At 37.4% G+C, this 22,867-nt stretch overlaps 1 protein-coding gene across 4 annotated transcripts in view; it reads right to left on the reverse strand.

The window, feature by feature from the left end:
- LOC138175790 (branched-chain-amino-acid aminotransferase, cytosolic-like) overlaps positions 1-22,867 on the reverse strand; it is a 261,129-nt gene that overhangs the window by 106,653 nt on the left and 131,609 nt on the right. Inside the window, exons 1-2 of one of the 4 annotated variants that reach the window (XM_069106268.1) lie at positions 599-696; positions 209-506 (exon numbers count right to left, since the gene is read on the reverse strand). In XM_069106268.1, the coding sequence (XP_068962369.1) occupies positions 209-250 (42 nt within the window). In that variant the 5' untranslated portion in view covers positions 251-506; positions 599-696. Of the gene's footprint in view, positions 1-208; positions 709-22,867 lie in introns of those variants that run through there. The other 3 variants (XM_069106269.1, XM_069106271.1, XM_069106270.1) reach the window with 3 other exon arrangements.

Consider the following 22,867-nt stretch of genomic DNA (forward strand, 5'->3'; position numbering starts at 1 on the left):
GGGAGGGGTACCCTGGCCAAGAAATGTGGAAGAAATGATGTGCCGGTGAATGCAGCGCAAGGAAGCTAGGATGGGTGTAAGAGTGGCTGCATCAGAGAGGTTAAAGGCAAGGGCAAGAATGATTGGAGCTTGAATGATTGGGCGAGCTTAAATCTCCCTTAACCGCCAAACCCCTCTCCCCATCTTCCTATGTCCCCATCCGATGTACCTGGGAGGAAACGGGCTCGGCTGCTCCCGGCTGGCTGGCCATGCTGTGTCCTGAAGGGCGATATCTGTGCGCCGCGGCTGGAGCTGCTGCAGCACGAGGCTTCACCCGAACTAGAGCGAGCGAGAGAGGGAGCGAGAGCCCCAGGCAGCCACCAGTGGTGCCAGCAGCGCACAGCCCACTTGCCGCGTGATGCTTCGACTCCACGGGGCCAGGAACAAGAAGAAGGCGTGAGAGGGTCACGACAGAGATGCCCTCCTTCCACCCGCTCGAGACAAATGAAGCCCTGCCCTCCTGGTCCCTAGTGAGCAGAAAAAGACGCACGTCTTAGCCTCTTTCCTCTTCATCCGTAGAATGCTATCATTGGCCAGAAATGACCGAGAATCAAATTACCTCTAACTGCATACATTCTTAGGGATTCGAGAGAGCGGGCAGAACCATTCCCCATCTGGAGGACCCAGAGTAAATTAGCAGTGACTGAGCAGCCCTTGGGGGCGGGGCGCAGGGGAAGGCCTGGTAGGTTTTTTTATGCTGTGATGTGGCTAAAAAAAGGCATGGGATGGGACATCATAGTCAATGTACGTTCTTTTCAGTTACTATACTCTCAAAACTTGAAACTCAAAGAAGCAATTCCAAGAGTTGCAAAGTGGGAAAAATCATTCCCTCTTCCCTCTACTCACACCTTTAATGCGGAGCCCCCAGTGCAAAACCCCAGGCTCTAAAAACTGGCTAGACATGACATCTGGAAAATTCTCCAGCAGCTGGGGCATATCCAACTATCATCAGAGGTAGTTTGGTGTAGAAAGAACGCCTGACCTCTATCCAGGGTTATATGGATTTAAACTAGTACTTAAGAAGTTGCTGTTAATCCTGAGCAAGTCATTTCACCTAAATTTCCTCATTTGTAAAATGGGAGCAAAGATACATGCCCAGGCTATTTCACAGGGTTGTTCTGAATAAAGTGCTTTGTAAATTTTATCAGGCCATAGAAGGCAGAACTGTTAAAACACTTTATGACATCCCTACTCCATCAATCATAAAGTCATAGATTTTGAGTTAGAAGGAACCTTTAAAAGTCACTTAAGTTGACCTCTCATTTTGCAGCTGAGGAAATTAAGGTTCAGAAAATTCTGGGGTTTAAAGATAAAGTCAATTGCACAGCTTTAAACAAAGGTTAAAGAACTAATTGATATCTTAAATATAGAATGGTAACTACATCCCCCTACCCCCAGTCAAAGTAAAGAGTACAAAAGTTCACTTTTTTAATAAACTTATAATAAGTTATTATTAATAATAGTTGTATTCATCTCCAAGAATTCTGAAGGCACCACCATCCTTTCAGTCACCCAGGCTATTAATTTCTGTGTCATTCTTAACTCTTTCCTCTCCCTCACACCCCATATGCACTTGTGTATCCCATTAATTTCATTTCTATAACATCTCTCAGATCAATCCAATGGTATCCAATCCAATAAATAAATTCAATTAAGTGCCTACTATGTGCCATTCACTGTGCATTTATCCAAAGTCACATCCCTCCCTTACAAAAACAAAATATACAAAAGTTCATTATCAATAAGCCCAGATCAACTCTATCTTCATACCCACAGAATCAGTTTATCCCTCTCTTTATATATCCATGTCTACGTTTATGTGCCTGGTTTTTTTTTCCTTTTGATGGTTGACCTTGCCCAGCTTGTGCACTTCTTCCTCTCCTACTTCCTCCTCTCTGGACTACCTTCTCCCCCTCAAAGAAAAAAAAACCTGGCTTTTATATTCAAGTAAAAAAATCATTAAACATCTCCTATTGATGGGGTGCAGGCTCTGGGAACTCCCTTGAGCTCTTCTTGAATCTTCCCACTGGATGAGGCATTTACCTGAGGCCATAAGACTTTCATTATAGCTCGCCCCAAATCTGTTACTAGCCTAGCCCTCATTTTATGGTTCCCAGTCAGGGAACAGAGATTTTCATAAAATGTTGAGGTCAGGAAACCATATAAAATGTTTAAGATTTAGGGATGCACGGAGATTCCAAAATACCAACACACCGGGTCCTGCCGAATGAATTCAACTCAAGTCTTCTCTCAGCCAAAGAAAAGTAAAGTTTATTAAAAGTTCGCTTGCATTAGACACAGTCTGTGCTAGGTCATTCTATGGCGCTCTCACTATTCTGTGAAGCTCCCACTATTCTATGACACTCTCACTCTTCTGCTGTGCTCTCACAAACATAGAGACAGGATGGGGTCTTTAATACAGAAGATTATGGGAGGAAATTAGGGGTGGGCTAGAGGAGGAGTTTGGGGAGGGTCTTCAGGAGGAGTTAATGAGGTCAATGAGTGATTACGGGTGGGAGGCCACATGGAGACCACAGACAATGGTGGGCCTGCCAGTTCAATGGTGGATTGATACTTTGATAGGCTCAAGGGTGGGAAGTCTAGTAACAGAGGGTAAGAAGTGTAGTAACAGACTTGCCTCATGCAAATGCCTCATCAAATGAGATGATTTAATTAGAGTTCAAGGGGGATTCCCAGAGCCTGTACTCAAGGACTCAAGGAGAGCTGGAGGGGGCTCCCAGAGCCCATACCTCACCAGAGGGCTAGGCTAGTAACAGAGATTTGGGTCTAGTGATAATGAAAGGCTTATGGCCTCAGGCAAATGTGGGAAGATTCAATCAGAGTTCAAAAGGGTTTCCCAGAGCCTGTACCCCGTCATCGTCATCGATACTTTCAACAAAACTACTGGAGGAAGTTACTGTTTAAGGAGAAAGATGTGTTGGGTTTGAAATACCAATGCCACAAACAGGCAAAGATGAGCAGTTCAAAGATCATTCTCCTTGGCAGAGAAAACAAAAACAAAAAAAAGAAGAATCAAACAGCTCTGTTTCCTCTCAACAGTTATCTTTGTTCTAGCCACCAAAAGAAGCGTTCCTATCCGCTCTTTGATCTTCTACCCAAAGCAGGAAAATGAATTCAAACAACTTCTTGAGCAGCACACAGAATTAAACATAGAGGTCGTTCTTTGTGTTGTACCAATTTGAACAAAATGGTGGGAATTAAAATAGCCATCTGTTTCTTATAAAATCATAGTCAGTTTGCAAATGAATATTTAAGAGTATTTAAGACCCTACCAGACCAAGCCATCATGTATTAGGTAGAAGACATGGTTTCTGGTCCTATTTTCATCGATTACTAATTTGTGACCATGAGCAGTCAGTCAATAAGGATTTATGAAGCACCTACTATTTAATTTCATGAGCTTAAATTTCACTCTTTATAAATGTGGCAACATGTATATAAACTCTACCTCACAGAGGTGCTGTGAGGAAAAAGCTTTGTTAATATCATGAGATTAAAATCTAATAGGAATAAATGTAAAAGTACTATGTTTAGTTTCAAAAAATCAACCATTAAGTATTGTGTATATGAGATGAGATAGGCCAGAGTTCATATGTAAAAGGTTCCATCTTGAAGTTTATAATTGAATGAATGGATGAATGAATGAAAAAAGCAGTTAATAAACACTTACTATGGGCAAAACATTTTCCAAATGCCAGAAACTACAAATATTTTTGTTCACAAATTAGTGATGGACTATAAAGGTGAGGCTAGGTGGTTCAGTAGATAGTTTCAGGCCTCAAGTCATGAAGAGTCATTTTCATGAATTCAAATCCAGCCTCAGACACTTACTAGCTATGTGACTTTGGGCAAGTCACTTAAACCTGTTTGCCTCAGTTTCCTCATTTAGAGCAGGCAATGGCAAACCATTCCAATATCTTTGCCAAGAAAACCCCAAATGGAGTCAAGGAGAGTCAGACACAACTCAACAACAACAAATAAATGTGTGTATGCTGAAGGATCCTAGATAAGTCATTTTTTTTCTGAGTTTCTATTTCTACCTCTGTAAAACAGAGATAATAATCCTTTCACTACTTCACACATTAGGGTTATTATGACATAACTTTGTTAATCATTCTGGTTACATAAATGGAGCAGTCATTAACACAACCACTGTTGAAGAGGGTACCCACTAAGAGGGTTAGGGTTGCTCTGGAGACCCCAAAATACCAACACGCTGGATCCTGCCAAATGAATTTTACTGGAGTCTTCTCAGCCAAAGAAAAGTAAAATTTATTAAAAGTTTGCTTGCATTAGACACAGAGTAAGTCTGCTAGGTCTTTTTTTTTTTTGGTGCTCTCATTCTATGGCATTCTATGGCACTCTCACTCTTTGATGGGGTCTTATATACAGAAGGTTGTGGGAGGAATGTAGGGGTGGTCTAGAGGAGGAGTTTGGGGAGGGTCTTCAGAAGGAGTTAATAAGGTCAATGAGTGATTAAGGGTGGGAAGCCATCTGGAGACCACAAACAATGGTGGGGTAGGCCAGTTCAAGGATGGGAAGTCTAGCAACAGACTTGCCTCATCAAATGGCATGTTCTAATCAAGAGTCCAAGGGAGGTTCCCAGAGCCTATACCTCAAGGACTCAAGTATAAACAACTCCCAAATATTGCAGAAGAGCAAATAATTATCTTGATTTGTCAACCTTTTGCAATTCTAGAATTTCAGGTTTTGCTTAATCTAAAAATGCATTGTGTAAGATATTGTGAAGACCCCTCATAAAATTTTTAGGCTAGGGGACCCTCATAGAATTAAAGGTTGGGTTTTCAATTCCGTTTTTCTGTAAAAACAAGCTGCTGACTCTGACGTGTTCCAGGAGAGGAGGATAGGAACACAGGATGCAAAGACATCTGCATGGCTACCCAGGTCAAGAGACTAACAAAGATGGGAATTGTACAAAAATTCTTAGATTACTAAATCTGCAGGATAATCATATCTGCTTAGTTCCTTACCCAGTTATACTGTAAGGACAGGAACAAGGACAAGAACACAGGCTTTGATCGTGTCTGTACATTAATCAAAGGAAAAGGGGGCCTCAGAATTGTAGGACTTGTGACAAAGTCAACTGACTGCTAAACTTACAAAATCACTGCATCTACTTACTGTCCTTGGGTTAGATTTATCAAGTTTTAGATTGTGTCCTCAAAGCTTGTGAGAATGAGCTGAGAGGAAGGGGGCTAGGGAGGGGGGATTGTGATTAGGTAATGGGGCTGGGGCTATAAAAGTATGTATCTTCTCTATGCCTGGCATGGTCTGACACTGAGAATGTATTGAATGCACTCAGTGTGAGTCATCCTTTTTTCTTGAGAATCATAATAAACTCCTTTCTACTTTCTACCTTGAGAAGCATCTGAGTTTACTTTGAGTAAGGGTCTTTGTTACCCCCACTCACGCATCAAGGGCAGGCATATTCATATTAGAAAATATGACTTAAATTATATAAGAAAAGGAGCTAACCAAAGGAAAGTAAGATGCATTAATGGTGAGAAATTATACTAGTAAGAAAAATGCACAAAATATGCTAAAGAGACTAGTAACTCCTCAATGTTTTTCAATATTGTTTGATTAGTGATTATTTTTACAAGGCCCAGAAAATATACTACTGGCTTTTTTTTTCCAGTTGATTTATTTTCTTTGGATTTCATGAAAGTGTTCAGATAAATCATCTTAGCTCTCTGCTGAAATAGCCTGTGAAACACAATGATTTTACAGATTGATTAATTGACAAATGGCTTATAGGGCAGGTAGGTGGCAAAGTGGATGAGTAAGTCTGGGCCCTGGGCCAGTCACTTAGCCCTGATTACCTCAAAAAATCAATCGATCAATCAAAAGGGAGCAACTAGACCGCACAGTAGATAGCAAGGCCCTGGAATCAGGAGGACCTGAGTTCAAATGTGACCTTAGACACTTGACACTTAGTCATTATGTGACCCTGGGCAAGTCACTTAACCCCAATTGTTTCACACCAAAAAAAAAAAAAGGCTTATCATTCAAGTTAATTTTTATTGAAAATACTAGTAAAAATTAGGTGAAATACTTGTGAGATATTTTTGCCAAGCCACAAGTATGACTACTATTCACACAAAAATCTCTCACAGTGACTTAAATTTGCTCTAGGGCAAAACTCTCACATAGTTTCAAGAACTTTTTGTCAGTACATAGAAGCAGCTAGGATTGACATCCATAATCTCAGAAATGGAATCTATTTGTCATATATTAGAAGCACTTTATTAAAAAAAAAAACTTTTAAAACCTATGTCATTTAAAATGACAATTTATTCTATGAAAACAGATTATTTAATTAACAAATACTAATTAACACTCAAATGTTGACTTGATGGTCACTTGACTACTAAGCATAACTTAGTAATGAATGTTTAGTGTATGCAAAATCCAGAATATAAATTGCATTAAAATGACAGAAAGGATGAAATATAAAGCTGCAACCTGACAGTAAAGAATGTAGCCAGATGTAATCTCAGCTACCTGTAGGCAGAGGCTGGTGGCCTTCTTGAATTCGAATCCATCTGCTACTACTATATGCTGCAGATTAGTCTCTCAATGTTCCTTCCCTCTACAGGTAGCAAACGTCTTCCTCTACAAATAGATTTCCTGGGGAAATCTTTGTAATTCTCTCTATTCACAGCTTCCAGAAGGTCTTTTTTCAGTGTCCCTTCTAAGTCTGATCTACAATCAGGAAACAGCTTTTTTTTTAAAGGGATCCTTTTTCCCCACATATAGAATAACCATATTTTTTAATTCTAAAAACTACAACATATGATCTAACAAAGGATATTCCTTTTGAAAAGTATCTTTTTGGGGGGAAATGAGAACTGGAACATTTGGTCACTATATCTTAGAGAAGTCAGTCTGTTTATCATCTCATCAATGAACCTACAATCCTCTTCTAATTACCAACATACTATGTGCAAAAATCTGGTACTAATGGGACCCCAGAAATAGTTATGAGGCAACGAAGGGTGTGACTTTGTAGAGTAGAAAAGGTGGACTTCCAACTGGAGTCCAAATATCCTCAACAGGGGCAATGCTCCAGATATTCTCATATGTCCATTCCCTTAAACAGAACATATAAATCACACTGCCCTGGGTCAAGGTTTTTAATACACCACTAATGAGTAACCTCTAGTTTGTAGTAGTTCTAGAAGCTCCCCTTGCTCCATCCCTGAAGCATATTGTCTCAGCTATCCAGACAGCATAGCAAAACCCCCACCTCTTCTTTGCACATGATTTCCAGGAACAGGAACATTCATCACACTCTAAGAGGGGCCCCCATCTCTCTCCTCCATAAAGATAAATGAGCAAGATACACCAGGAGTCACAAGAGCACTGAATTGGAAATGAAGCCACCTGGATTTGAATGCTAGAGCTAACATTTACTAGTTGTATAATCAAGCACAATTCATTTAATGTCTCTTGAGTCTCCATTTCTTCATTAGTATAATGGGGATAATAATAATTATGCCATTTAACTCATAGGGTTATTGTAGGGAAAGTACTTCATAGACCTACAAGTTCCATATAAATGAGAGTTGTTATAATATAGTATTAAACACTTACTTTTTGCGGTAGATGTATCTTTGACTTTATCGAATAGTAAAACTGAATATACATTCACTGAACAGTGATAGAACCCAGCCTGACCAAATGTTAAAAAATACTGACTTGTTAGTCCAAATACTTCACATATTATTTACTAACTGGTTGTGATAGTAATGGCATTTAAAGATCCCCCTATATTGGCTTGGCTTTCAAATTGATTGTGTTAAAACCCAGAGCTTGTTAATCCCACCTGTGGGTTGGACTTGTTGATGTGAAAAGAGAGTCCTGACCTGGGAGGAGCTGGTGACGTAGATTTGGAGAGATAAGAGAGAGGCAGAAGAACTTTTTGGAAGCAGCACCCTCGTGGAGGCAGAGAGAGACTGCGAGGACTGCTGAGGGCCACTTTGAATTGCCCTGGACTTTTGAGACCTGCCCTAGGAGCTGCCAAGGACTGAGGAGACATGGCTGTTTTGCTGGTACTTTGTCTGTCTGTTTTGCCAGATTTGTCCACTGGTGAAAGACAGTCCTGTTGTTGAAGAAGTCCTGGAACCTGGCTGTTGGTTAAGAGCTCCTGAGACTGTTCTGCAGACAGAGAGTGAATGCTGTCCACTGGTGAAGGACAGTGCTGTTGTTGCAGGGGTCTGGGAACCTTTCTGTTGGTTCAGAAGCCCTGAAGAAGGATTTTCTTGTTGTATGTTTACAGAAATCCTGGGAGAGGGTTTTGCTAATGTTTTCAGGGGTCCTAGGACTGTTCTGCAGACAGAGGATGAATGAATGAAGAGACTGGCAATGTATCTTGTGGCCTTGCTAAGCTTTGTCTCCCCAGAAACAAAGATTGCTGAGAACTTGCCTCTTGTCAAGATGAAGAAAAGACCTCCATTTGGGTATTAAGTGCTGTGCCTAAACTTGTTGTAACTCTGGGGTAGGTTCAATTGTGATCCAGGGGTGGGGAATTTTTGACTTTTTTGTGTTCTATGATTGCACAAATGAATGTACTTTACTTATGATTGGAAACTAATCTCCATTTGAGAAGAGGGGCTTTGTGATGGACTAAATGAAGGTACAGCCTAGGGGTGGAGTAGTATTTAGAACAGGGACTTTGTAATTGATTGAATGAATGTGAGGTCCTGGGGTGGGGTAGTACTTGGAGATTATTTAATCACACTAAGTAAATGCTGTATTTTGAATGATGTCATATTATGATCTTCTCTGTTCTTAATTTGTCACTGAATAAAATGGAGAGCACTTATGCTGGTATTTTGAACCTTGGGAAGTTGCCTTTCCTTGGCATTACATTACACTGGTTCAACTACACATGACTTATCAAGAATCAATTCTATTCATTTTTTTTTCATTAATTTTTTTTCTTCTCTAGTTATATTTCTGCTCCAATTTCTTTCTAATGATCTGCATTCATAAAAGGAAGTGAATGATAATACTAATGTGAAATAAGGAGTTTTAAAAGTGAAGAAGTTTGAAAGCATATGTAATGGGGACTGGTACATATGCAAAGGGTTTCAGTGTATTTAGCTGATGCAAATCCCCCATGTGGGAGTAGACTGAAAAGCCTGCTTCTGGGAGAGTCCTCATGATGTAGATGGAAGTGCCTTGAAAAAACATAGGAGGATGCATGGACATTCTTGGCTACTCCAGGTCTGCTAACTATGGAGAAAATGACAGCCTCTTTGATTGGTTACATGGCCAGGACTGGATGTGCTTTCAAAAGGCTCTAAATGACCAGAACCTCAGTCATCCTCTCCAGCTTATCTCTCTTAATTTAATTCAATGGATGCTAACAGCTTCTACCAATCAATCAGTAAACATTTATTAAAACATCCACTATGTTCCCGCTACTGTACTAAGCACTGGAGAGTGAGAAAAAAAAATTCTGTAAGGAAAAAGGCCTTGGATCTTCTCTCATTTGGCCCGATGGAAGAAGATCTCAGTTCTTTTACCTATTTGTTCTTTTCTTTTTAAGTGAAAATCTAGAGGCTCCAGTATTTTGAAAGGCCAAGAAACCAAACCTCTAGGATTCTGGGAGTTTGAATCCATGATGGGTATTGCAGCTAGCCTAGTATCAATACTCAGAAGAGCAAGGAGAGACCTTTGAGGCCCAACCCAGCAATAGTTGAGTATTAATCTAGTGGTCACATCACATTTGTATATAAACTTGATTGTACCAATGCTTTCTAGAAACTTTGCTTAGAGTAAGCTTCTCCAGAGATAAGGATAGGGGAGAGTGTGCCCTACAGGTATTTGGGGGAAATGTGTGTACTTTTGTTTATTGCTACATCATTGAAATTAATATTCTCTTATGAAAAACTAATGGATGTTAAATGGAACAGGGACACTGGTCACTGGAAATCTAGCAGTAAGAGAAACACAGCCAGGGCTGGTTTCTGAGATAACCTCAGAGAAGACATACCCAAACCTCTCAGTATACCCCCAGAACATGGAGTAGGGAAATGTAGCAGACCTCACTATGAGATAATGAACCCAGATCATAATCTAAGTTGGGGGTTTTAATTTGAAGATTATATATGTGTGTGTGTGTGTGTGTGTGTATCAAATTGGATTTTTTTTTAATTTAAAGATAAGCTTTAGCTCTTACTGCTCTATCTTCTAAACTGTTACCACAGTTCTTTACACTCTATATTACACTCTATAGAGTCTCCAATTGGTGGACAATAATAGATAACATTCATGTAGCATTTATTATGTACCAGGTACTATGATAAATGTTTTATAAATATGATCTCATTTGATCCTCACAACAACCCTGGAAGGTAGATGCTATTGTTATCCCCATTTTGCAGACAAAGAAACTGAAGCAAACAGGGGTGAAGTGACTTGCCCAGGATCACACCACTAGTAAATAAATGTCTGAGGTCAAATTTGAATTCAGGTTTTCTTGACTCCAGGTCTGGAGCTCTACTGTTCCAATTAACTTTTGCTACTCAGTATTACTTATAAAGTAGATTTGAGAAAAAGGTTGAAGCCAGTGAATTGTCTGAACTAGGTTTGGGAGTCAATGTGCATAAAACCAGCCTCCTCAATAAGAGGTCCTCCAATCACAGAAAAATCTGGATTGCTTAAATTTAAATATCCAGCTTGGAAAAGTCTTGGTCTTAAATCACACTTTCTGATAGATCATGGTGGCAAGCACTTCCGTTTCATGCTCATCTCACTACCTAACATATTTTGAAAATGATATTCCAGTTTGAATGAAGAAAATGCTAGGTTAGTTAATCAAACTGAAGTTTGTAACCACTGAAGAATACACAATCCTCTCAGTGTTTAAGAAAACGTTACACAGAAGGGCTATTCTCCCACCACTAAGTACAATCCAAAGAGGGATCTGACTTCAGAAAGGATGCTTGACATGTGCGTAAGTAAAAGAAAAGAGAAAAAGTCATCCTGACAGAAAGGTCATCCTCCGAGCTATTTCAAATGATAAAGAATCTCTCCGCAGAAAGTTGAAGCCTCACTTATTGAAACATTTAGATCAAATAAAAATGAAAGCTAGAACATAAACTCAAAGGAACAATCCTTCTTTGGCAGAAGTGGATGAACAAGATGACCTAATAGGTCCTTTCTATCGAAATCCCAGGAAGCTATGATTCTATGAATGCTGTCACTAAGTGCCTCTTTTGTTGGATTTGTTTGTCAGCTTTAGCATTAATTAGTTTGCTTTAAAAAGTGCATTGTTTGAAACAAAGCAAAACATATTAAACAGCATTGGAATCAGCTGGCCTTACGAGACACATGACTTCTTTGCACATCCTCTTGCTCTAACATGGACATTTGCCTTTGTACACTGTAGATATCTTGAAGCATTTGTGATTTATTAGACTGGACTTGTTTATGCATTTCTCACTACAGAGTTTGACCTAGTATGACATTTTCTGAAGACTGGACATGTAAAGCACCTTTCAATCAGAATTAACCTAGAAAAGTTTTATAAAGTAATACATAAATTAGCTTCTCTAATGAGTTAGCTTACTACAGAGTAGATATCAGAAAATAATAAGTGTCAGATATATTTACAATGAACATCAGTGACAGATAAATTTATGATGAAAATCATTACATAATAAACACACATATATTTGGATATCCTAGCTCCACCATGATGCAATAATAATGATGGCTAATATTTATACAGTATTTTAAGATTTGCAAAATATTTTACATGCTATTATGCCCCTGTTTTACAGATGATGAAACTGAAGCATAGAGAGGCATTGCCAGAGTCACAATGCTAGTAACTGTCTGGGTCAGGATTAGAAATTAATGTCAAAAGACATCAATATACTGAAAGGTAGCTACCACAGAAAAAACAAAGATAGAATTTCAGTTAGTCATTTTAAAATTTAGGAGCCTCACCTAGCCACTGACTTACTTGAAGGTACTTCCTTCTATTCTCTTACAGCTTGGGGAGGTTTTTTGCTTTGGTTTGTTGTTGTTTTATGACTTGGCCTTTTATGTTATAGTCACTTACATGTGGAGCTTAATTAGGCACATGGTATAAGATATTGTTTAAGTCTTATTTATTCAAACTTGTCTGTTTTTATTAATAATTGTCAAGTAGAGTTTTTCCCTCCTGGTAGTATATATTCTTATTTTTTCTGAAGACTCAGTTATTGTACTTGATCACTTTCTGTGTCTATTTCACTGGTCTACTCTTTTATTTTTTATTCAATACCAGATCATTTTGATGATTACTGCTTCTTCTTCTTCTTGTTTGTTGTTGCTAAGCCATTGTCCAACTCTTTGTGACCTCATGGAGCACTGCATCATAGACTTTTCTAGCCTCCACAATCTCCTGAAGTCTGTCCAAGCTCATGTTCATTGCTTCCATAATACTATGTAGTCATCTAATCTTTTGCTGTCCCCTTCTCCTTTTGCCTTCAATCTTTCCCAACATCAGATCTTTTCCAATGATCCCTATCTTCTCATTATGTGGCCAAAGCATTTAAGTTTCAACTTTAATATTTGTCTTTCCAATGAATACTCAATTTCTTTAAGTATTGACTAATTTGCTCTGCATACTGCCAAAGGACTCTCAAAAGTCTTAATGCAGTTTAAAATATGGCAATGTAATATTTCCCTTAAAATTCTATACCTTTTGTTCAAAATTCAAATGAATTTTTCTATTCTTTTGTGTATTTCTTTAGAGTAACTCTCTGACAGCCAAATATAGTGCTAAATTTGTGGATTAACTCAGGTTGTATTATAAATTTTATTATGTGGAATAACATTCCTATTAAATTTAAACATACTCAATCTGGCCCAATGGTCTAGCCTGCTAAGACCTTTTTTATGTATGCTGACTCCATCATATAGTGTGCACTGTTTATGTACAAGTTTGTGTACTGCTTGTACACAAGTTTCCAAGTTTGCACTGTATGAAAAACTGAGTATATCATCTTAGGCTTTTAACTGTGTCATTTAGAAAAATATTGTACAACATAGGGCTAGGCATAGTTCCCTAGGGCACTCATCTGAACATGCCTTTCCAAATTGACATCAAACTGTTAATGACTACATTCAATTGAACTAAGCAGTATGAGATTTAGATAAATGGTGTTGAGGATTTTGAAGCAGATAATTCAATTCAACAAATATTTATTGTGTACAGAACACTGGATCAGATGCCAGGGACAATATCAAGTTTATATAAGCCATGGCCTCTGCCTTTATAAAGCTTTGAGTCTTGTAGAGACATATGGAACATTTCCAGATATCTCTAATACATGATAATTGTATTAGAAAGAGATGAAGCAAAGTACTTTGTGAGGTTGGAAGGAGGGAAACAATTTGTTGCTAAGTGGGGGTGGGGGTAAGAGAGGCATCTGGAAGAAATGGTAAAGGCAAATTTTAAGAGCATTTGACAGATGAGAGTAGATATTGGGAAGAATGTAAGCAAAGGTGGAAAAGTGACCAGCATGTTTTAGGGTTGGATAAATAAACCAAGGTGACCTAAAAAGGACTTTGAAGCCAAAGATCAGGATTAGGTATGAAATGAATCTTAACAGAGCCCAGAAAATGATGGTTCATGGTCTATTCATATAAATGTTCATGTGTTCAGTTCTGTCAACCCCATGAGCTTGTAAAAAATGAGTCATTTGAAATGGGTCCAAGGACAAATAAAAGGGACTTGCCCTTACAATTTATCTGATGTATTACAATATTACATTTTCCTTTAGGTTTTACATATCCTAAGTCATTTTCCTAAATTTCTACTTGTTACATGGTTTCACACCTCTTATTTTCAACTTTAAGCAATCAAATATGGAAAATTGAATAGCAATATAATTGATAATAATTAGCTTATCTGGGAGACCTGAGCTTGCATGTAAATTGTTCCCTTACATTAAAACAAAACCTGATTATGCTCTTCACTTGATGTCTCAAGTTTGAAAATCTTCTGTATTTTTGCTTGTTTTTTGGTATGAAAAATTACTCAGTAAGTGAAGGATAAAGAGAAATGAAATACCTTTTTTTATTACATTTAAAGATTTTGTTGGTCTAGAGATTCTTTAAAAAATTTTATTCTGAACTTAAACACCAAATAAAATGGGTATTTCTATATATGTAGTAGAATATGAAAAGAGAATTGTATGTGCAACTGATAATCCATTATATAGAGCTTGCCTTCCTTGATGTGATTCCCTCTGACCTTTATTCTCTTCTATACACTTAAAAATGTTTCAATGAACTTTCCTTTTTCTTCCTTCTCTTCTTCCTTCTTTCCTTCCTTCCTTCCTTCCTTCCTTCCTTCCTTTCTTTCCTTCCCTCTTTCCTTATTTTCTTCTTTCTTTCCCTTTCCTTTTTTCCCTTTCCTTCTTTCCCTTTTCTTTCCCTTCTTCCTTTTTCCTTTTTTATCTTTCCTTTCTTCCTTCCTTTCTACCTCTCCCTCTCTCTTCCTACTTTACAATCAAACAAAACAGATTGTCACATTTGCTGTGTCACAAGTTGTTTTTAAATATCTTATTCTGCATTCTGCATCTTTAGCCCGTCATCTCTTCATCAGGTGGTATAGTTCAGTTACATTTTAGCAACAGATGCTACTCTCTATCAAAACCTGCTGGAATTCTTATTTTGGTCAGCAAGTACATTCCCTTACTGTGTAGGAGAAGCTTGAGTTCCTTTTTTTTTTTTTCATTTTCACCAGCATGCTGCCATTCACATATGATGCCATCATTCCTCTGTATCACTAGAAGAAACTGTGACCTCCCTGCTCATTTGATTGTTTGTAAAATAAGCAACCTTCCAACTGCAACCATACCCCTGAAAACATCTGTTCAAGTACACTATCAATCTAATACATATGTTCTAAGCTAAAAGTATCAACGTCCTTCTCCTAAACATTATGTTCCATATGACAAAGCATGTCAGTGTCAATGTAGCTTAAGCAGGTGTTAGAAGAAAGGTACCCTCCCCCCAAAAAAGATTTTTAATTGATTCACTGAATTATACATTTCAGGATCTCTAACATTTAAAAACAGGCTCACAAACAGGGGCAAACATTGTCACCAACTCTTTCTCAACTTAACAATGTCATGGTGAATTTTAAAAAGTGATAGTAATATTAGAAACTAGAAGAAATATACTGTTCATAACCTTGGACTTATTGATTCAATTACTAGGTTAAAATATCAAGGAACTCAAAGACAGAACCTAAAATCCAATGTATACCAAAGTATTCATAGCAACACTTTTTTGTGGCAAGAAAAAACTGTAAAGTCATCTATTAGAGAATGGCTGATAAATCTGTGGGACATGAACATAATGGAATATTGTTATGCCATAAGAAATAATGAATTTGAGGAATTCAGAAATATGGAAAGATTTGTATGTTATCATGCAGAGTAAAGTAAGCCAAATCAAGATAACAGTATATGCCATCACCATAACAATGTGATTAAAAGATCATAAAATTACTCTGAGTAATTTAAATACCAATGATATTCCCAAAGCACAGAAAGTGACACATGCCTCTCTCCTCTTGGCAAGAGGTAAGAGGCTCCAACAGCAAAATGCTGTATGCATTGTTAGATATAGTCATAGTATCAAATGCTTTTAATTACTTTCATTTCTTTGTTACAAGGGAGGGTTCAATGGGGATGGTGTGGAATTTCCAGAAACAATTATGATCTAAATATGAAAGTCAACAACAACATGTATATTCAATAATTAGTATATCATTGATCAATTTTAGGCTTGAATTTTATTTTTTGTTAATGAAATGCTTACTTTCCCACAACTTGAATTCTTAGAGTTCCTTTTAAATCCAAATAATTTTGGGAGGCCAGATCACTCAGCTGGCATGATACAGTTTATGCTATCTATTCTTTATTTTATCTCACTACAATAGCTCACATAGGTCATGTACCATTTTTTAAAATAATATAACATATACGATTTTTGCAACATATTTTCTTTGACAAATAGGAGAAAGGAAATGTTAAAAGAGAAGAAAGCTCTATTCAGTACTAGAAGGGAAGAAATAAACAGAAGAAAGTAGAGGGCCCTGTACAAGGGAAATAAGAATACAATGAAAACAAATCTGGAAAGGAGTTACATAACCCCCCAAAACAAATGCATTTGTCTTGTGGTTAAAATATGGCTCTTTAGGATAACCACATTCCTTCCAGTAAAAACAGAAGCAAAGAGCTACCATTAAGATATAATGTGATCCTTAGTTCAGTAGAACCACTTGTCTTTTTTGTTCCTTATTTTTGATTTAAGATAGTGTGGTAAACAATGGTTTAGTCATGATGCAAAAACTATTTCTGTTAAAGACATAATCTTAGGGGTGGCCAGGTGGCTCAGTGAGTAAGAGCACTGGCCCCAGTGTTGGGATGACTTGGGGATCAAATCCAGGTTCTGATACATAGCACCACACCCAGAAATAACTGGCCGTGTAACCTTGAGCAAGTTACTTAACCCCGATTGCTTTATAAAAAAAACAAAAAACAAAAGACATAATCTCTCCCTTTTGCTTATACATATTTGTTTTAGGAAGTCCCAAGAGAGTTTGGCATCTGTGAAAGGCGGCATCTACAATTAAGGAGAATCTAGTCCACTCAACTAACAAATTCTAAGATAAGAAAATTTGGGTTGAACACATATCACAGGAGCTGTGCTAAAAAAAATTTCATAAATAACTAACAAACAGCTTGGAGCAGTTTGGCCAGTTCTAGAATGATACAAATTATTGGATTGGATAGCACTTTCAGTTATCCAGTGTTAGCTTTATAGCACTTTAATAAAAAAGAAATATTGTGCCAAATTGGTATCATTCAGTTTCAGTTGGTTCTGATGCAAAGCTCTCCTGGCATGTTTTCACTCCTGGCTGGTACCTCAAAATGTAATAAATGTCATTGAACTTTGAAGTTAAAAAGATACTGTTAAGGCTGAACTGGAAAATTTGGTCTGGGTGCAGTAGAAGGCATTGCCCGAGGATTTCATTCCTTTGAAAACTTACACATGTCATCTGATACTGGCATGTAGAAGCTTAAAGTATTAGTGACCACAGTAGGAAACCGCATAAAGGCTTAGGGAAATACCCTCCTTTTAATTAGCTGAAACAAAGATATAGGGTCTAAGAAGCCTGGGGAACTATTAGCAAATTCAGTAATAGATTAGTTCTCCAGATCAGGGTACTGCAGAGTCATTGGCATCTAAAATAACAAAGAGGGACAAGCAACTACCACTTATAGGGACTCCTGTTTGTTCCATAAGGAAAGATGCTCAAATAAGTGGGCAAAAAACCTTCTGAATACTTTTTTTAAATGACTCATTCTATTGGGGACCTACTCAAGCTTCTGAATCTGGAGGAAAATAAATGCTTACATGATCCTTCATTGGATCATAGATTTAGAATTGAAAGGAACTTTGGAGGGCATCTTGTTCAACACCCTCTTTTTACAAAGAAAAAAACTGAAGGCCCAGAAAGGTAAAGTGACTTACTCAAAGTCAGAGAGTAATAAGTGGCAGAAGCAGACTCCGTATCTAGCATTCTTTCCACTGTACCATCTTGCCTTTCAAGCATGTGGCTTCCTCCATGAAGACTTCCCTAATTTCCTATATCAGTAATGTCTTCATTCCACCTATATCCCTTTGAGACTCATACCATGTTTTGTTTGCATTATAATAATATATATATAAATATAAATATATATGTTATATAGTTCTTTGAGATTGTCTTTTCCATAGCATCTAGGAGAGTGCTTTACACACATGATACTTAAACAGTATCTGTTGAATTGGATAGATGAATTATGTCTTCTGACACCTTTTTTTCCAGAATGAATTAAGATACAAAGATATATCACATCTTCTTTTCATGTTGAATTAGTTCTTGTCAGTCAGTGCATTGTGTGTATATGTGTGTGAGGAAGACAGGTAGGCAGGAGATAAAGACAAACAAGGTGGGGGAATGACAGAGAGACAGAGACAGAGAGACAGACAGAGAGACAGAAAGAGAGAGAGAGAGAGACAGAGAGTAGGGGAGGGATTGATAATAATCAGGGTTAATATGAGATTTCTTAGCTGAGCCTCAGAAACCTAATCTGAAAAGCCTATGAGCTGTACAATTGGTCTTAAGACATTAAGAGACTTGCTTCTTGGAAATGCTTTTTATATAACCATTCCACCAGTGTATTTTATTCTTATTGGTGAAAAAAGAAGAAATTATCAGTGTTAGAGTATCTGTGGAAAGATAAGGACTATATGAGATATATGCTATCAAAGTCACTTTTGATCTGTAAATTGGTGCAATCATTCTGTAAAATAGTTAGGAATTATTTCAATAAAGTGATTAAACTATACCCTTTGACCCAATAATCTTCCTATGGTGCATATATCACAGGAAGTTCAAAGACAAAGGAAAAGGTCCCATATACATACCAAAATAGCTATATGGCACTTTTTGTGGTCCAGGGAAAGTAGGGGGTGGGGGAGGAGGAGGAAGGGCAAGAGGGAGTATTGTCTGCCATTGGCTAAACAAAGTGTGATATATGAATACATATTGTCATAAGAAGCAGGTAATGAGGAGAATTCAGAAAAAAAATGGAAAGATTTTGGTAAATCAATGAAAAGCAAAATAAGTAGCATCAAGGGAGAATATATAATGATCACAATATTTAATAGGAAAAAACTTGTCCAAAGACATTAGAACTCATAGCAATGCAAAGATCAAATCTGACTTCTAGGATTGATGCTGAAACATACCTCTCTCCTTTTGGTGAATGATAGTAACTTAAAAGTATGGAATGAGGTATATGCTATCAGAAGGGGACATATGGGCTGGCATGTTTTGTTTAATTATACTTTTTTGTTTCAAAGTACAGTGATACTTTTTTGTGGCAAAATGACAGTGATGTTAAAAAAAAGAATCAAAACATTACTTTTTTAGCAGGAGCAAATGCAAAGTCTTAGACTTGGATTCAAAAAATCAGCTTCACATGTACAAGATGAGGGATACATGGCTAGACAGCAGCTCATTTGAAAAATTCTGTTGGACTACAAGCTTAACATGAGTCAACAGTGTGACATGCCTGCCAAGAAAGTGAATAAAAACTTAGGCTGCATTAAGGGAGGTATCATTTCCAGGAAAAGGGATACATATAGATCTAATACATCTAATGCATATGGATTTTCCCCTTATCTTCTGTCCTGATCCTACTACATTTGAAATATTCTGTTCAGGCTTAAGTACCATATTAGAAAGGGCAATGATCAACTGGAGAATGTCCAGAGGAAGACAACCAGAAGGGTGAAGAGACTTAAGCCCATATCATATGAGCACCAAATGAAGGGGAAAAGAGAAAAAAAAACTATGAAATGCCTACCATGTGCTTACATTGTGCAAAGTGCATTATATATTTGATGTCTATAAAATTTGGACCTCAATATAAATTTGACCTCTTTATAAATCTGAAGGCTTATTTGACCTCACAACTCTCTGAGACAGGTACCCATACGATCCCCAATTATTTTTTTAGGAAACTGAGGCAGAGATTAAGTCACTTGCCCAGGGTCACAAGGCTAGTGTCTGAGACAGGATTTAAACTGAAGTCTTCTTTACTCCAAGCCCAGAATTATATTCATTGTGCCACCTAAATTAGAGTGGAATTTAGGCTTGACATAAGAAAAAGATGTATCTAAAAGTGAAATGGCTATCTTTTTCAGGAGTAGAAAGTTTCACTTCTTTGGAGGTTCAACAAGCAAAGGCTGTGTATTCTGTGGAAAGGATCATTTTTCAAGTACAAATTGGACTATAGGACACTGAAGTCTTTTTCAAATCTGAAAACTTATGTGAACTCATTTGAACGTGGAAAGTGAGGGAAAGTGTTTAATCAAAGACATCAGCTTTTCAAGCATGGTTGAAAACTGGTTGAAAAGTGGAATTAAATACAGAATTGGAGTAGCTAGGTGGCGCTGTGGTTGAAAACTGGTTAAAAAGTGGAACTAAATACAGAATTGGAGCAGCTAGGTGGCGCTGTGGATAGAGGGCCAGACCTGGAGTCATAAAGACCTCAGTTCAAATTCTGCCTTAGACATGCACTAGCTGTATGACCTTGGGCAAGTCACTTAAACCTGTTTGCCTCAGTTTCCTCATCTTTAAAATGAGCTGGAGAAATTCTGAACTTCATTCCACAACCACTTTCCCTACTCTAATCATGGATCAATGCATAAGATTCTATTTTTGAAAATGAAACCAAAGTTAGCAAGCCAGAAAGAAATATCCAGAAAAATAAATTGAGATGAAAAATTTAAAAAAATGTATCCAATTGTAGAGAAAAAGAGGAAGATATTTCCCACAGTGGGATATTTCTATAACTCTTTTCTAAGAAGGTTTGAGGCTAATAATACAAGGCTAATCAACCTTGTTTTTTACATGTTCAACTTGAATTGCTAATGGGACATCTGGATAGATGTGTTGAGTAGACAGTTGGCAATGGGGCTTATTGTCCCATTACATTATATAGTGTTGTATAGTTTTCAAACACTTGACATACATCATTTCACTTGATCTTCCCAACAATAGTAGGTAAGTGCTATTCCATATAACAAATAGTCATTTTTTTGAGAGGGGAAAAAAATCAGCATGATTGATCAATACATTGGAAAAAGACCAAAAACATGCAAAGTGTTTAATACCTGTGGACCTCCCACCTCAACAAAGGAGATGAGTTGGAGGTATCCTTTCATATCTCTTCAGTCAAGTCCTGCTGGAGCTTTACAATTTTGTTATTTTATGTTTTTATAATTTTGTTACAATTTTTAAAATTTCTTTTTGGTGTATAGTTGCTTTTTCCACTTGAATTGTTGCTGTTACTGCATATATTGTTTGGGTTTGGGGGTGGGGGGGAGGCTCTGCTAACTTCATTCTTCATCAATTCATATAGATCTTTCTATGCTTCTCTGTATTCACCACACATAATTCTTACAGCACAGTAACACAGTATTTCATCACATTCTTGTACCACAATTTATTTAGTCATTCCCCAATTGATGGCCATCTTCTTAGTTTCCAATTCTTAATTATCAGAAAAAGTGCTTCTATAAATATTTTGTTGTATGTGGAGACTTTCTTCTTATCTCTGATTCAAAGGGTATGGATATTTTAGTTATTTTATTTACATAATTCTAAATTGCTTTCCAAAATGGTCATACTATTTCACAGCTCTACCAACAATGAATTAGTGTTCCTATATTTTGCTAATTTGATACCCACAGCAGCTGCTATGAATATGCAGATGTATTCCCAGGTTTGAATCACAAGATGTAACAGACTCTCTTCCCTGAAGATGGAACCAAAACATTTATTTAAATACCAGAAAGCCAAATCCATCATAGTAACAAAGAAGTCTATACACATTGCCAATTCAGGGAGCACCAGCATCCCCAAGCCTCCACAAACAAGTTCCCCCAAGACAAAAATCCTCCTTCTCTCCCTCAAGCCAGCTGCTCTGCCTATTCTCTCTCTCTCTCCCAGTTCTGTCTCACCCACACTTCCTGCTCCATCCTTCCTGCTCCACTCCTTTGGCAAACTTCTCCCAGCATGGGCTCCATGTGATCACATAGGCTTATTAAGGGGCAGGGAAGATCTTCAAATTCTCTAACATTACATCCTATCATTCCATAATCCCTCTAACATTGACTATCAGCATTTTTTTTTTGGTTATTTTTTCTAATTTGTAAGATGTGAGGTGAAACTCCAACATTATTTTGATTTGCATTTAAGAATTATAACAATTTGGAACATTCTTTCATGCGGTTGTGAATACTTTGCAATTCTTTGGAGAAATGTTTTTTTCATATCCTTTGACTATCTATTGGGGAGTGACTATAAGTCATACGCATATGTCTATGTCTATGTATATATGACTAATCAAAGGAGTTTTATACAAAGTTTTTTCCCCATTCAATTACTTCCCTTTTTTTTTTTTTTGGCTTTTGGAGGGCAATTGGGGTTAAGTAACTTGCCCAAGGTTACACAGCTAGTTTGTGTGTGTGTGTGTGTGTGTGTGTGTGTGTGTGTGCGTGTGTGTGTTAAGTGTCTGAGGGTGGATCCAACTCAGGTCCTCCTGACTCCGGGGCCAGCGCTAACCACTTCCATTCTTATCCTAGATACATTAATGTTGTCTGTTTTTCAGTTTCAGGTAAACAAAGCTATATGTTTTACCTTTTGTAATTACTTCTATCTCTTGTTTAGTTAAGAATACATCTAAGCAATAAGGATACTAAGTCTGTACCCCAAAGAGATCAAAGGAAAAAGAAAAGGACCCAAATGTATAAAAATATTTATAGTTCTTAATACTCTTCTTGTTGTGGGAAAGGAATTAGAAACTGAGGGGATGCCCATCAATTGGGGAATGACTCAGCATGTTATGGTATATGATTGTGATTGAATACTGTTGTGCTATAAGAAATGACAAAGAGGATGGTTTCAGAAAAAAATTGGGAAAACTTATATTAACTGATGCAAAGTGAAGTGAGGAGAACATTGCTTACAGTAACAGCAATATTGATTCTGAGTGACACAATGATCCACAACATTTCCAAAGTACTCATGATGAAAAATGCTATCCACCTCCGGAGAGTCAACTGATGAATTCTGAATACATATTGAAGCACATTTTTTCCTTTTTTCCTTTTTTCCTTCCTTCCTTCCTTCCTTCCTTCCTTCCTC

The sequence above is a fragment of the Petaurus breviceps genome, unplaced genomic scaffold (genome assembly GCF_028583685.1).
Source record: "Petaurus breviceps papuanus isolate PSGF00001 unplaced genomic scaffold, PetGlider_PUasm1.0 79, whole genome shotgun sequence".
Classification (NCBI taxonomy): domain Eukaryota; kingdom Metazoa; phylum Chordata; class Mammalia; order Diprotodontia; family Petauridae; genus Petaurus; species Petaurus breviceps.